The 16,791-nt window shown below is 44.1% G+C and overlaps 1 protein-coding gene and 1 non-coding gene across 2 annotated transcripts in view; both read right to left on the bottom strand.

The window, feature by feature from the left end:
- The window catches only part of tex14 (testis expressed 14, intercellular bridge forming factor), a 270,693-nt gene extending 258,214 nt beyond the window's left edge, over window positions 1–12,479 (bottom strand). The window contains exons 1-2 of the mRNA XM_070856955.1: window positions 12,359–12,479; window positions 6,453–6,589 (exon numbers count right to left, since the gene is read on the bottom strand). Of these exons, the coding sequence (XP_070713056.1) occupies window positions 6,453–6,588 (136 nt within the window). The 5' untranslated portion in view covers window position 6,589; window positions 12,359–12,479. The remainder of the gene's footprint in view (window positions 1–6,452; window positions 6,590–12,358) is intronic.
- trnah-gug (transfer RNA histidin (anticodon GUG)) lies at window positions 3,181–3,252 on the bottom strand. The gene has a single exon. It is a non-coding gene; the product is annotated as a tRNA-His (tRNA).
- Window positions 12,480–16,791: the final 4,312 nt, after the last annotated feature.

Here is a 16,791-nt window from a genome sequence, read left to right on the forward strand (position 1 = left end):
AACCAGCAGAAATAGTCACTCTTCATCTATCCTAGCTGTTCTCCTTAATGTCTTGAAAAAGTTGCTTTATTCATAATGCCGTAATTCAGATTCAAACCGAGGTTGCTACAGCCAGAACACAGAGTACTAACCGCTATACGAAAACAGTGTGCTACATAGAAACATAGACAAGAGGTGCAGGGGTAGGCCCTTCGCCCCTTCGAGCCTGCACCACCATTCAATCAGATCATGGCTGATCATTCACCTCAGTATCCCTTTCCTGCTTTCTCTCCATATCCCTTGATCCCTTTAGCCGTAAGGGCCACATCCTACTCCCTCTTGAATATATCCAACGAACTGGCATCAACAACTCTCTACGGTAGGGAATTCCACAGGTTAACAACTCTCTGAGTGAAGAAGTTTCTCCTCATCGTAGTCCTAAATGGCTTACCCCTTATCTTTAGACTGTGTCCCCTGGTTCTGGATTTCCCCAACATTGGGAACATTCTTCCTGTATCTAACCTGTCCAGTCCTGTCAGAATTTTATATGTTTCTTTGAGATCCCCTCTCATCCTTCTAAACTCCAGTGAATAAAGGGCCAGTCGATCCAGTCTCTCCTCATATGTCAGTCCAGCCATCCCGGGAATCAGTCTGGTGAACCTTCGCTGCACTCCCTCAATAGCAAGAACGTCCTTCCTCAGATGAGGAGACCAAAACTGAACACAATATTCAGAGTGAGGCCTGACCAGGGCCCTGTACAACTGCAGTAAGACCTCTCTGCTCCTATACTCAAAACCCCTAGCTATGAAGACCAACATACCATTTGCCTTCTTCACCATGTGCTGTACCCGCATAAACTTTCAATGACTGATGTACCATGACACCCAGGTCTCGTTGCACCTCCCCTTTTCCTAATCTGCCGCCATTCAGATAATATTCTGCCTTCGTGTTTTTGCCCCCAAAGTGGATAACCTCACATTTATCCACATTATACTGCATCTGCCATGCATTTGCCTACTCACCTAACCTGTCCAAGGCACCCTGCAGCCTCTTAGCATCCTCCTCACAGCTCACACCGCCACCCAGTTTAGTGTCATCTGCAAACTTGGAGATATTACACTCAATTCCTTCATCCAAATCATTAATATATAAAATGTAAATAGCTGGGGTCCCAGCACTGCGCCCTGCGATACCCCACTAGTCACTGCCTGCCATTCTGAAAAGGACCCATTTATCCCGACTCTCTGCTTCCTGTCTGCCAACCAGTTCTCTATCCACGTCAGTACATTACCCCCAATATCATGTGCTTTAATTTTGCACACCAATCTCTTGTTTGGGAGCTTGTCAAAAGCCTTTTGAAAGTCCAAATACACCACATCCACTGATTCTCCCTTGTCCACTTTGCTAGTTACATCCTCAAAAAATTCCAGAAGATTTGTCAAGCATGATTTCACTTTCATAAATCCATGTTGACTTGGACCGATCCTGTCACTGCTTTCCAAATGCGCTGTGATTTCATCTTTAATAATTGATTCCAACATTTTCCCCACTACTGATGTCAGGCTAACCGGTCTATAATTACCCGTTTTCTCTCTCCCTCCTTTCTTAAAAAGTGGTGTTACATTAGCTACCCTCCAGTCCATAGTAACTGATCTAGAGTTGATAGACTGTTGGAAAATGATCAGCAATGCATCCACTATTTCTCGGGCCAATTCCTTAAGTACTCTGGGATGCAGACTATCAGGCCCAGGGGATTTATCGGCCTTCAATCCCATCAATTTCTCTAACACAATTTCCCGCCTAATAAGGATATCCTTCAGTTCCTCCTTCTCACTAGACCCTCGGTCCCCTAGTACTTTCGGAAGGTTATTTGTGTCTTCCTTCGTGAAGACAGAACCAAAGTTTTTGTTCAACTGGTCTGTCATTTCTTTGTTCCCCATTATAAATTCACCTGAATCTGACTGCAAGGGACCTACGTTTGTCTTCACTCATCTTTTTCTCTTCACATATCTATAAAAGCTTTTGCAGTCAGTTTTTATGCTCCCGGCAAGCTTCCTCTCATACTCTATTTTCCCCCTCCTAATTAAACCCTTTGTCCTCCTCTGCTGAATTCTAAATTTCTCCCAGTCCTCAGGTTTGCTGCTTTTTCCGGCCAATTTATATGCCTCTTCCTTGGATTTAACACTATCCTTAATTTCCCTTGTTAGCCACAGTTGAGCCACCTTCCCCATTGTATTTTTACTCCAGACAGGGATGTACAATTGTTGAAGTTCATCCATGTGATCTTTAAATGTTTGCCATAGGTGACCATGACATGCTACGTGGGCCCTGATGGCCATGACATTCTACATTCCTGGCACCTGGGAATCCCTGGCCCAAGACCGCCCAAAGTGGAGGAAGAGCATCCGTGAGGGCGCTGAGCACCTCGAGTCTCGTCGCTGAGAGCAAGCGCATACAGCGGAAGGAGCGTGCGGCAAACCAGGCTCCCCACCCACCCTTTCCTTCAACCACCATTTGCCCCAGCTGTAACAGAGACTGTAATTCTCGCACTGGACTGTAGAGCCACCTGAGAACTCACTTTTAGAGTGGAAGCAAGTCTTCCTTGCTTCCGAGGGACTGCCTATGAGGATGATGACATATTGCCTTCCTGCTTCAAGGCCTGGTCCATTAGAAAATTAACTCCTTTGTCCAAGTGGCTTTAGCCTGTGGCATTTTAAAGATGCCCAAATTTGCTTTTTTTTTAAATACGTTTTTAATTATTATTTTTCAAAACCTTTAAAAACAAACACTGTTGCAAGTGTATATGTGTGTCTTTTGATTGAGGAAGCGCTCAAGCTTGACTGATAAGACTCCCACAATCCAGTTCTGAAGGTCATGGCCCTGAAAAGTTAACTGTTTCTCTCTCCACAGATGCTGAATGAGTATTTCCAGCATTTTCTGTTTCTATCCCATAATATATCCTTCTCACACTTCTTGCCAGTGCTGAAATAAATAATGGGCACCCAGGCCTCAGCAGCAACCAAAACCTTGAAGGAGAGCAGAAAATTAAAAAGTGGCATGTTTATGATTTAAATATATATTCATTCTGAAGCAAGCCGCCTGAGATTTTATTTCTGTAATAAATAATAAACTAGATTTGTCATAAATCTTGCTTGATGAATAAAATGAGAACCCATTGCCGTGTCATTGCTTCACCCGCAATGCCGTGACTCGGATTCGAACCGAGGTTGCTGCGGCCACAACGCAGAGTACTAACCACTATACGATCACGGCGTGCTACATAGGCCCTGAGAGAAAGCGCTGAAAATTAGGCTCAAATAGAAGTGCGCAACCTGTGAAGTAATACTGTCATTGAATACCGCGATAAATAACCGCTTTCTTCAGTCACATTGCATGTGATGACCTCCTGATTTCGTAGCGAGTTTGAGATGGCCCTTTTTCCGAAGAGGAGGTTATTTTTTTCATTATTTGCACAAAATGCAGAAACGGGGGGAAAACTTAAGCAGCAGGATCCAGTTCAAGGCCCTTCCACACTCTGCGCCTGGGGGCAACATTGCAACCCCGGGGTTGGTTTAGAGACGCTATTCTCGCTGCTGCAGGCTCAGTTTGCACGGTTTATAAAATCAGGCAATTGTTTTCTGGCACTGATAATTATGGAGCAGCATCTCAATGCAATAAAATTACGCATTGCAAACGTGGCTTTGGGAGCTTGAATGTTTTGCTGAATAAAACTACATGTCTCTGCGCACAGAGATCTATCAACAACCTACATTTTAAAACCACCGAGTTACTCTGTTCTTAATTGCCACCTCTAACTTTAACAAACTTCGGAAGCCTAGTTTAATAAAATCTCTATTGCACAACTTATTTTCTCCTTGCGCTTTGCAGTTCCACACATTGTGGCCCTATCAAAAGGGAGAGGGAACATCTTTGGCTTCTCCCTGCACAGGCACAGATTTAGTTTTATGCTTTTGTAATCCGGAGGGTGATTGAGCGACTTCCATGCGGGGCTGCTGTCTGGGTTTTACATTGGGTAGGAGAGAGCCCACCTCTGACGGTGCACTGAGCTCTGCCTTGATACACAGCCCCGCAGACAGAAACATGAGCAGGGCCGGCTTTTACACAACCAAAATCTGCCCCGTTATCCTGCCAGGAGAATTGTAAAAGGCACATTTTTTTGTTGGAATAAGAGAGCCAAGTTTTGCAAATGATACTTTGCTGTTAAATTGCAACAGCGCCGTTGCTTTTGCCACTATATACAAGAGAGGTCGAGATTTGGCAGTTCAGTGACCGCCAAAATGAGACACAGGTCACTAATTATGATCAGTACGGCCTGTGCCACTTATCTTTAATGAAACATATACAAAAACAATTTTCTGTGCACTTCTAATGCTGCATGTTGTTAAGTATTTTTAGAGAAATGTACCAAATTGAACAATATTGCTTAATTCATGGTAGTTCAAGAATAGAGTGAGTATTCTGGGTGAGAAGGGTTAAATAAATGAGTCCACAGTTCAAAGAAGCTCAATAAGAAAGTACCTGTGGTAGGTTTACCAGTTCTCCAAATTCTCTGAATACAAGCAAGTACTATTTTAATATTAGTGATGATTTTGCTGTATTTGGTACGAGAAGAATTTGTTTCACTACTATTTGGTTCAGTACTGTTACAATGGTATAACTGTTTGAATATATGCAGTACAAGAAACATTATTATAAAATGGTTAACTACACAGACATTTTCTTCCAAGAGAAGTCAGCAATTCATTAGCTAATCCACCTGCAACATGGAAATATGACCCTGATTACAAGCTGAACTAACACAGCCTAGAATGAGGCCTAGATTCCGAAGGCCATGTGTTTACTGCTGTCCGGTAAACTGGCTCAAAAGAGACACTCAGCCAATTTTTTATGAATTTAAATGGATTTTATTTTAAATTTTTGACAGGGATGAGGTAAGGTTCCAAAATCGATGCACAACCTTCAGTAGTGGACTGGAATGTGAGTGTCAGCAAGCTATGACAGTGGAGTCATTATAGCCGCAACTGATCCTGTCGCCTCCCAACCTCCACGATTTCGCATTTTGCTATACTGGCTTCCACGCCACAAGTTTAAAATTCTCACCTTTGTGTTTACGTTCTACTCTACTTAAACCAGAGGTGATCCAAAACTCGGCTGTCCATGTCCTAACTCGCACCAAGTCCCACTCACCCATCACCCCCTGTGCTCGATGCCCTAAATTGGCTTCTGGTTAAGCAACGCCGCGATTTCAAAATTCTGTTCCTTATTTTCAAATCCCTCCATGGCCTCGCCCCTCCCTATCTCTGTAATCTCCTCCAGCCCCACAACCCCCTGAGATGTCTGCACTCCTCCAATTCTGCCCTCCTGAGCATCCCTGATTATAATCGCTCAACCATTGGTGGCAATGCCTTCTGTTGCCTAGGCCTCAAGCTCTGGAACTCCCTTCCTAAACCTCCCCACCTCTCTTTCCTCCTTCAAGGCGCCCCTTAAAACCTACCTCTTTGACCATGCTTTTGGTCACCTGCGCTAATTTCTACTCATGCGGCTCGGTGTCAAATTTTTATCGCATAATACTCCTGTGAAGCGCCTTCGGACGTTTCACTATGTTGAAGGCGCGAAAAAATACAAGTCGTTGTTGTTGTAAATCTATCCGTGCCCTTGCCGCTCCCTATTTCTGTAAGCACCTCCTGCGCTACAATTCCCTTCCTGAACTCTCCGTTCCTCTCACTCCAGCCTCTTAAGCATCCACCCTTGTCCCCACCATTTGCGGCTGTGCCTTCAACCTCCTAAGCCTCATGCTCCTACCCTAATCCCTTCTTCAGCGTAAAGGCACTGTATAGAAATTGCAATCAATAGCAGGGATCCTAGCTAATTTTTCCCTCCCTACCCCAGGGTATTGAGGCCAGTTATATTATCGCTATTGCACCCAGCTAATTACAATCAATCGGGGAATAAATCCAGTTTTCCAGGTCTGTATCCTTTAATTATACACTGCCTTTTACCAATTGGGGAAGCTTTGTTGTTTAAAATGTTGCAAATGACTAACAACTGGCAAAATTTATCAGCTTTTATTTTGTATCATCTATACTTGTGGCGAAGAATAGCCCATAAATTATTTTTAAAAGAAATTAGATTTTATGCTTGATAAAGGGGAAAATTAAAGGTTATGGGGAGGAATAGTAGTGTGACTTCAGACCAGTCTGTTCAATGGGAGAATAATAATAGACTGATGGGCCAAACAGCCTGTTTTTGTGCTGTAATATTTTACAGCTCTCTGATCATTCTTTCATATGCAAATTTTTCAGCACTATTAGGTGTGGAGATATACAAAGACATTTACAGAGACAGCTTAATACTAAGTCCATGTCTTTCTTAACAAAAATAAGAAACTTATACAGTAAATCCAAAGTCCGAGCCTAATCTTAATACAGAATCCTCAAATGCAAAATTCCCACCTTTCTTTAGGATTTTTTTCACCTTGGTGTGGTTGCCCTCTCTAACAAATTGATGCAACTGTGACCCTGATGTATCAGCCTTCACTGAACCAAGTTGTACGGGACAAGGCACAGGGAGTGGTACCATGTGAGACATCCTAAAACAAGTCAAACAAAAAGTTGGAACTCAGTATAAAATTAATTTACAATCAATTCTTGACATCTGGAATTCTTATAAGAAAGCTAAAAAAAAATGCTGCAATTTGCTTCATAAATGTCTTTAATATTGACAGTAGATCTGTGAAACATCTTCATGTGGTGGTAGAAGTTTGGAACTCTCTTCCGCAAACGGCAGTTGATGCTAGGTCAATTGTTGATTTCAAATCGGAGATTGATAAAAATTTTTGTTACCCAAAGGTTTAAGGGATATGGGGCAAAGGCAGGTATATGGAGTTAGGTCACAGATCAGCCATGATCTAATTGAATCGCGGAACAGGCTCATAAGAACATAAGAATTAGGAACAGGAGTAGGCTATCTAGACCCTCAAGCCTGCTCCGCCATTCAATAAGATCATGGCTGATCTGGCCGTGGACTCAGCTCCACTTACCCGCCCGCTTCCTGTAACCCTTAATTCCCTTATTGGTTAAAAATCTATCTATCTGTGACTTGAATACATTCAATGAGCTAGCCTCAACTGCTTCCTTGGCAGAGAATTCCACAGATTCACAACCCTCTGGGAGAAGAAATTCCTTCTCAACTCGGTTTTAAATTGGTTCCCCCATATTTTGAAGCTGTGCGCCCCTAGTTCTAGTCTCCCCGACCAGTGGAAACAACCTCTCTGCCTCTATCTTGTCTATCCCTTTCATTATTTTAAATGTTTCTATAAGATCACCCCTCATCCTTCTGAACTTCAACGAGTAAAGACCCAGTCTACTCAATCTATCATCATAAGGTAACTCCCTCATCTCCGGAATCAGCCTAGTGAATCGTCTCTGTACCCCCTCCAAAGCCAGTATATCCTTCCTTAAGTAAGGTGACCAAAACTGCACGCAGTACTTCAGGTGCGGCCTTACCAATACCCTATACAGTTGAAGCAGGACCTCCCTGCTTTTGTACACCATCCCTCTCGCAATGAAGGCCAACATTCCATTCGCCTTCCTGATTACCTGCTGCACCTGCAAACTAACCTTTTGGGAAGGACCCCCAGGTCCCTCTGCACCTCAGCATGTTGTAATTTCTCCCCATTCAAATAATATTCCCTTTTACTGTTTTTTTTCCCCAAGGTGGATGACCTCACACTTTCCGACATTGTATTCCATCTGCCAAACCTTAGCCCATTCGCTTAACCTATCCAAATCTCTTTGCAGCCTCTCTGTATCCTCTACACAACCCACTTTCCCACTAATCTTTGTGCCATCTGCAAATTTTGTTACACTACACTCTGTGCCCTCTTCCAGGTCATCTATGTACATTGTAAACAGTTGTGGTCCCAGCACCGATCCCTGTGGCACACCACTAACCACCGATTTCCACCCCGAAAAGGACCCATTTATCCCGACTCTCTGCTGTCTGTTCGCCAGCCAATTCTCTATCCATGCTAATACATTTTCTCTGACTCCGCGTACCTCTATCTTCTGCAGTAACCTTTTGTGTGGCACCTTATCAAATGTCTTTTGGAAATCTAAATACACCACATCCATCGGTACACCTCTATCCACCATGCTCGTTATATCCTCAAAGAATTCCAGTAAATTAGTTAAACATGATTTCGCCTTCATGAATCCATGTTGCGTCTGCTTGATTGCACTATTCCTATTTAGATGTCCCGCTATTTCTTCCTTAATGATAGTTTCAAGCATTTTCCCCACTACAGATGTTAAACTAACCGGTCTATAATTACCTGCCTTTTGTCTGCCCCCTTTTTTAAACAGAGGCGTTACATTAGCTGCTTTCCAATCCGCTGGTACCTCCCCAGAGTCCAGAGAATTTTGGTAGATTATAACGAATGCATCTGCTATAACTTCCGCCATCTCTTTTAATACTCTGGGATGCATTTCATCAGGACCAGGGGACTTGTCTGCCTTGAGTCCCATTAGCCTGTCCAGCACTACCCCCCTAGTGATAGTGATTGTCTCAAGGTCCTCCCTTCCCACATTCCTGTGACCAGCAATTTCTGGCATGGTTTTTGTGTCTTCCACTGTGAAGACCGAAGCAAAATAATTGTTTAAGGTCTCAGCCATTTCCACATTTTCCATTATTAAATCACATTAGTCACTCTTTTCCATTTTATCTGTAAAAGCTTTTACTATCTGTTTTTATGTTTTGCGCAAGTTTACCTTCGTAATCTATCTTTCCTTTCTTTATTGCTTTTTTAGTCATTCTTTGCTGTTGTTTAAAATGTTCCCAATCTTCTAGTTTCCCACTAACCTTGGCCACCTTATACGCATTAGTCTTTGATTTGATACTTTCCTTTATTTCCTTGGTTATCCACGGCTGGTTATCCCTTCTCTTACCACCCTTCTTTTTCACTGGAATATATTTTTGTTGCGCACTATGAAAGAGCTCCTTAAAAGTCCTCCACTGTTCCTCAATTGTGCCACTGTTTAGTCTGTGTTTCCAGTCTACTTTAGCCAACTCTGCCCTCATCCCACTGTAGTCCCTTTTGTTTAAGCATAGTACGCTCGTTTCTGACACAACTTCCTCACCCTCTATCTGTATTACAAATTCAACCATACTGTGATCACTCATTCCGAGAGGATCTTTTACTAGGAGATCGTTTATTATTCCTGTCTCATTACACAGGACCAGATCTAAGATAGCTTGCTCCCTTGTAGGTTCTGTAACATACTGTTCTAAGAAACAATCCCGTATGCATTCTATGAATTCCTCCTCCAGGCTACCCCGTGTGATTTGAGTTGACCAATCGATATGTAGGTTAAAATCCCCCATGATTACTGCCGTTCCTTTTTCACATGCCTCCATTATTCCCTTGATTATTGCCCGCCCCACCGTAAAGTTATTATTTGGGGGCCTATAAACTACGCCCACCAGTGACTTTTTCCCCTTACTATCTCTAATCTCCACCCACAATGATTCAACATTTTGTTCATTAGAGCCAATATTGTCTCTCACAACTGCCCTGATATCATCCTTTATTCACAGAGCTACCCCACCTCCTTTCCCTTTTTGTCTATCTTTCCGAATCGTCAGATATCCCTGTATGTTTAATTCCCAGTCTTGGCCACCCTGCAACCATGTTTCTGTAATGGCCACCAAATCATACCCATTGGTAATGATTTATGCCGTCAACTCATTTACTTTATTTCGAATGCTGCGTGCGTTTAGGTAGAATGTTTTAATCCTAGTTTTTAAACCATGATTTCTAGTTTTGACCCCTCCTGCAGCCCCTTTATATTCAGTGGCCCTTTTTGTTTTTTGCCTTCGGTTTCTCGGCCCTCCACTTTTACTCATCTCCTTTCTGTCTTTTGCTTTTGTCTCCTTTTTGTTTCCCTCTGCCTCCCTGCATTGGTTCCCATCCCCCTGCCATATTAGTTTAACTCCTCCCCAACAGCTCTAGCAAACACTCCCCCTAGGACATTGGTTCCGGTCCTGCCCAGGTGCAGACCATCCGGTTTGTACTGGTCCCACCTCCCCCAGAACCTGTTCCAATGCCCCAGGAATTTGAATCCCTCCCTGCTGCACCACTGCTCAAGCCACATATTCATCTGCGCTATCCTGCGATTCCTACTCTGACTAGCACGTGGCTCGAGGGGTTAAATGGCCTACTCCTGATCCTGCGTGTTTCACGTAGAGAATAACACAGCAGCAGGAGATGGAAAGGACCGACAAACAGGTCTGGGGCCTAGGAATGGGACAGATGGGAACCGACGGATCCGTAAGACGGAGAAGACTGAAATCAGGGGAAAGTAATGGACACCATCATCATCATAGACGTGTCCCTCGAAATCGAGGAAGCCTTGCTTCCACTCTAAAAGTGAGTTCTCAGGTGACTGTACAGTCCAATTCGAGAATTAGTCTCTGTAACAGGTGGGACAGACAGTGGTTGAAGGAAAGGGTGCGTGGAGAGCCTGGTTTGCTGCATGCTCCTTCTGCTGTCTGCACTTGATTTCTGCATGTTCTCGCGACAAGACTCGAGGTGTTCAGCGCCCTCCCGGATGCTCTTCCTCCACTTTGGGCGGTCTTGGGCCAGGGATTCCCAGGTGCCGGTGGGAATGTTACACTTTATCAAGGAGGCTTTGAGGGTGTCCTTGAAACGTTTCCTCTGCGCACCTGAGGCTCACTTGCCATGTAGGAGTTCCTAGCAGAGCGCTTGCTTAGGGAGTCTCGTGTCGGGCATGTGGAGAATGTGGTCCGCCCAACGGAGCTGGTCGAGAGTGGTCAGTGCTTCGATGCTAAGGACGTTGGCGTCTATCTTCCCAGTGGATTTCCAGGATTTTGCAGAGGCAGCACTGGTGGTACTTCTCCAGTGCTTTGGGGTGCCTGCTGTATATAGTCCACGTCTCTGAGCCATATAGGAGAGCAGGTATCACTACTGCCCTGTAGACCATAAGCTTGGTGCCAGATTTGAGGTCCTGGTCTTCAAACACTCCCTTCCTCAGGCGGCTGAAGGCTGCGCTGGCACACTGGAGGCGGTATTGGACCACGCCATCGATGTCTGCCCTTGAGCAGACTCCTGAGGTATGGAGTCTGCTCAAGGGCTGAGCCATTGATTTTGATGGACACCAGCAACAGTAGAAAGGGCCAAAGTGAAGAGAGATGGACTGGGAGAAGACTAGAACAGTAGAAGAGTAAGGGACAGGAGCAAAGAGGCAGGAAGGAGGTTCGAAATAGGAGAGATTGAGAACAAGGAGTTGTAGAAGAGGGTGTGACCTAATAGAGGTCTTTAAAATGATAAAAGGTTGTGATAGAGTGGCTGCAGACAGAGTGTTTCCACTTATGGGGAAGAGCATAACTAGGGTCCACCAATATAAGATAGTCACCAAGAAATCCAATAGGGAATTCAGAAGAAACTTCTTTACCCAGAGAGTGGTGAGGATGTAGAACTCGCTTCCTCAGGAAGTGAATAGTATCGATGCATTTAAGGGGAGGCTAGACAAGCATATGAGGGAGAAGGGAATAGAGGGATATGCTGATAGATTTAGATGAGGAAAGAGGGGAGGAGGCTCGAGTGCAGCATGAACACAGGCATGGACTAGTTGGGCCGAATGGCCTGTTTCTGTGCCATATATCCTGTGTATTCCTATGTAAACAGGGAGAAATGAAGCAGGTTACCAGTGGGGCAGTGGGCAAGGGAAGAGGAAGCAGGAAGAGTGGGTCAGCAGCTGGGGCAGAGATGGAACACAGTGCATGGTTGGGCTCAGAGGCAAGAGGAACCCTACAAACGGCGATTGATGTTATATCAATTATTAATTTTAAATCAGAGATTGATAGATTTTTGTTAACCAAAAGTATTAAGGAATGTGGGCCAAAGGAGTTAGGTCTCAGATCAGTCATGATCTAATTGAATGGCTTAAAAGGCTCGAGGGGCTAAGTGGCCTCCTCCTATTCCTGTTTCCTCCGCTCCCCCCCCACAGAGGCTCACCTGCACCCCCCCCCTCAATGATCCTCTACCCACCCACCCCCTCAGTGACTCTCTCTTCCACCCGCCCCCCGCCTATGGACTCCCCCCCCTCCCCTGCAGTGACCCTCTCCCCCCCCCCTCACTGACCCCTCCCCCTCACTAACAGCCCCCCTCCTCACTGACCCTCCCCCCAGACCCCCCTCACTGACCCCCTCGCTGCCCCCTCACTGACCCGCTACTCACTGAACCTCCCTCCCACCACCCTCGAGGCCGACGGTCCGGCGCCGGTCTGACGGGCTCTGTCAGCGGGTGCCGACCGATCTGACATCCATTGACCGATGTTACCTCAGAGCGCGCTGTTTGCCGCGATGGATTATATATTTGGTGATCTTTTCAAATGACGGTAGGCCGCGGCTCGGGGCAACGGCACGAGGAGCAGCGCGCGCAGAACGAGGCCAAACCACGCCCCCCCTGCCGCGCCCACTGCCAAACGCGATCTCATTGCTGCCCCTAGCGGCCAGAGGCTTCTCATTGCAGCCTGGCGCGGCCGGCCGAGCTCCCCCTAGCGGCGGGAGGCTTCTAACGTCGCTCCATCAGCTGCTTTGAATGGATCAAATGATGCTAACTGTCTCTTTTCATCTTTGTTTGGTTAATTGCATATCATCCTTCAGAAGCTAATTTTAGCTAGAATTCCACAACTTCGTTCCCTAACCACCGACTCCATCCCTCTCCCTAGCATCTGTCCGAGGCCGGAGCAGACTGTTTTCAACCTTCGGGTCATATTTGACCCTGAAATGAGCTTCTGGCCACATATCCACAGCGTAACTAAAACCGCTATATTGGCTCCCTGTTAAGCAACACCTCGATTTCAAAATTCTCATCCTTGTTTACAAATCCCTCCATGACTTCGCCCCTCCCTATTTTTGTAATCTCCTCCAGCCCCACAACCCCCCGCCCCTCCGAGATGTCTGCGCTCCTCTAATTCTGCCCTCTTGAGCATCCCTCATTACAATCACTCCACCACCAGTGGCCGTGCCTTCTGTTGCCTAGGTCCCAAGCTCTGTAACTCCCTCCCTAAACCTCTCTATCTCTCCTTCCTCCTTTAAGGCGCTTCTTAAAACCCACCTCTTTAACCAAGCTTTTGGTCACCTGCTGTAATTTCTTCTTATGTGGCTCAGTGTCAAATCTATTTTTTTTGTCTTATAACACTGCTGTGAAGCGGCTTGGGACATTTTACTACGTTAAAGGCGCTATATAAATACAAGTTGTTGTTGTTGTTGTAGAATTCCACTGTTACAGTTTGGAAGTTTTTCTTCTGATCTTTACATTGCTTTTCTGTGTTTAACCCAACTCTCAGTCCAATAAAGGCCATTGCAAAGGGTCCAGTGTAGTAACAGGAATGGTGAAACTGGGCTGGTCCCCATACTTCTGTGAGCCAGTTATGATGAACCTTTATAAAACGCTGGTTCGGCCTCACCTGGAGTATTGTGGCCAGCTCTGGGCACCACACTTTAGGAAGGAATTTACGGTGATTGGTAAAAGAACCGAAGGCGATGTAAGAAAAAACTTTTTTACGCAGCGAGTGGTTAGGATCTGGAATGCACTGCCTGAGAGGGAGGTGGAGGCAGACTCAATCGGGGCTTTCGAATGGGTGTTGGATAAGTACCTGAAAGAAAAAAACTTGCAGGACTGCGGGGAAAGGCCAGGGGAGTGGAACTAGCTCAAGTGCTCTTGCAGAGAGCCGGCACGGGCTCGATGGGCCGAATTACCTCCTTCCGTGCTGTAACCATTCTATGACTTTATGAAATTGAATACAAGTAACAATTAAAACTATTTTATGGTTGTACTTCAGAATAATTTGGGGCCAGTGGCTACCAGGGCCAATGTAGCACGCCGTGATCGTATGGTGGTTAGTACTCTGCGTTGTGGCTGCAGCAACCTCGGTTTGAATCCGAGTCACGGCAGGCAATGGGTCTCATTCTATTCAGTGATTGAAGTCTTGCTTTGTCAACAACATTTCAACCATATTAGATAAAAGGATATGTAATATCAATCAACCAATGGGAGTACAGAATTGTTAATGTTTGAACATGTCGGCTTTTTTTTGTTAAAGATTTTTCAGTTTTTGTTAGGAAGCAAGTACAGTTAATTTGAAAACCAAAGCCCAATGTCGTGACTCCAATTCAAAAGCTGGGTAGTATTAAGCACTTTGAGATCACGTCGTTCTGATGAAAGGGCATTGACTTGGAACGTTAACTCTGTGTCCCTCTCCACAGATGCTGCCTGACCTGCTGAGTATTTCCAGCATTTTGTATTTTTGTTTCAGATTTCCAACATCCACAGTATTTGGCTTTTGTAGTAAGATCACGATATGTTGTCCAGCGAGAAGGACATGTGGTTATACATTAGAATACTTTTGGGGCACAGAATGCCAGGGCCTATCTAGCTGAATCGACATGGGCTCGATGGGCCGAATGGCCTCCTTCTGTACTGTAACCATTCTATGATTCTAGTATACTCAGGTACTGTAACCATTTTATGATTCTAGTATACTCAGGTACTGTAACCTTCCATGATTCTAGTATACTCAGGTACTGTAACCTTTCCATGATTCTAGTATACTCAGGTACTGTAACTTTTCCATGATTCTAGTATACTCAGGTACTGTAACCATTCTATGATTCTAGTATACTCAGGTACTGTAACCATTCTATGATTCTAGTATACTCAGGTACTGTAACCATTCTATGATTCTAGTATACTCAGGTACTGTAACCATTTTATGATTCTAGTATACTCAGGTACTGTAACCATTTTATGATTCTAGTATACTCAAATACTGTAACCATTTTATGATTCTAGTATACTCAGGTACTGTAACCATTCTATGATTCTAGTATACTCAGGTACTGTAACCATTTTATGATTCTAGTATACTCAGGTACTGTAATCATTCTATGATTCTAGTATACTCAGGTACTGTAACCATTCTATGATTCTAGTATACTCAGGTACTGTAACCATTTTATGATTCTAGTATACTCAGGTACTGTAACCATTCTATGATTCTAGCATACTCAGGTACTGTAACCATTCTGTGATTCTAGTATACTCAGGTACTGTAACCATTCTGTGATACTAGTATACTCAGGTACTGTAACCATTTTATGATTCTAGTATACTCAGGTACTGTAACCATTTTATGATTCTAGTATACTCAGGTACTGTAACCATTCTATGATTCTAGTATACTCAGGTACTGTAACCATTTTATGATTCTAGTATACTCAGGTACTGTAACCATTTTATGATTCTAGTATACTCAGGTACTGTAACCATTTTATGATTCTGGTATACTCAGGTACTGTAACCATGTTATGATTCTAGTATACTCAGGTACTGTAATCATTCTGTGATTCTAGTATACTCAGGCACTGTAACCATTCTATGATTCTAGTACAATCAGGTACTGTAACCATTCTATGATTCTAGTATACTCGGGTACTATAACTGTTACATGATTCTAGTATACTCAGGTACTGTAACCATTTTATGATTCTAGTATACTCCGGTACTGTAACCATTCTATGATTCTAGTATACTCAGGTACTGTAACCATTCTATGATTCTGGTATACTCAGGTACTGTGACCATTCTATGATTCTAGTATACTCAGGTACCGTAACCATTCTGTGATTCTAGTATACCCAGGTACTGTAACCATTTTATGATTCTAGTATACTCAGGTACTGTAACCATTCTATGATTCTAGTATACTCCGGTACTGTAACCATTCTATGACTATAGTATACTCAGGTACTGTGAATATTCTATGATTCTAGTATACTCAGGTACCGTAACCATTCTGTGATTCTAGTATACTCAGGTACTGTAACCATTTTATGATTCTAGTATACTCAGGTACTGTAACCATTCTATGATTCTAGTATACTCAGGTACTGTAACCATTCTATGATTCTAGTATACTCAGGTACTGTAACCATTCTACGATTCTAGTATACTCAGGTACTTGCAAGATAAAAGAGATCTTCCATATATGCATAGCATCTTTCATGCCCTCAATATGTCACACACTGTTTCAAAGCTAATTCATTATTTTTAAGAATGTATTTATTGTTGTTATAGATGAAACCGCGCCAGCACATTGTGCACAGCAAGGTCCTAGAAACAGCAATTAGACAATGACCAATTTGTCGGTTTGTATCCTGGTGCTTGGGGGATAAGGCCTCCGGTTAGGGAAGGAAATCTGCCGTCCTTACCTGGTCTGGCCTATATGTGACTCCAGACCCACAGCAATGTGGTTGATTCTTAACTGTCCTCTAAAATGTCCCAGCAAGACACTCATTTATATAAGGCGGCTCACCAGCACCTTCTCCGGGGCAATTAGGGATGGGCAATAAATGCTGGCCTTGCCAGTGACACCCACATCTCGTGAATGAATAATAAAAAAAATGTTTAACATCTCATCTGTTGGCACCAGTGCCAATGACTCATTCCCTCAGTACAGCATTGAAAAGCCAGCCAAGATTGTATGCTCAAGTCTTGGAATAGAGCTTAAACCCTTGATATTCTGAGTTAGAAGCAAAAGAACTTCTACTGAGCCAAGCTGACACTTGGGCCTATACTTTCTGGAGTTTAGAAGAATGAGAGGTGATCTCATTGAAACATATAAGATTCTGAGGGGGATTGACAGGGTAGATGCTGAGAGGCTGTTTCCCCCAGCTGGAGAGTCTAGAACCAGGGGGCAGTCTCAGGAT

The sequence above is a fragment of the Pristiophorus japonicus genome, chromosome 16 (assembly GCF_044704955.1).
Source record: "Pristiophorus japonicus isolate sPriJap1 chromosome 16, sPriJap1.hap1, whole genome shotgun sequence".
Taxonomy (NCBI): Eukaryota; Metazoa; Chordata; class Chondrichthyes; family Pristiophoridae; genus Pristiophorus; species Pristiophorus japonicus.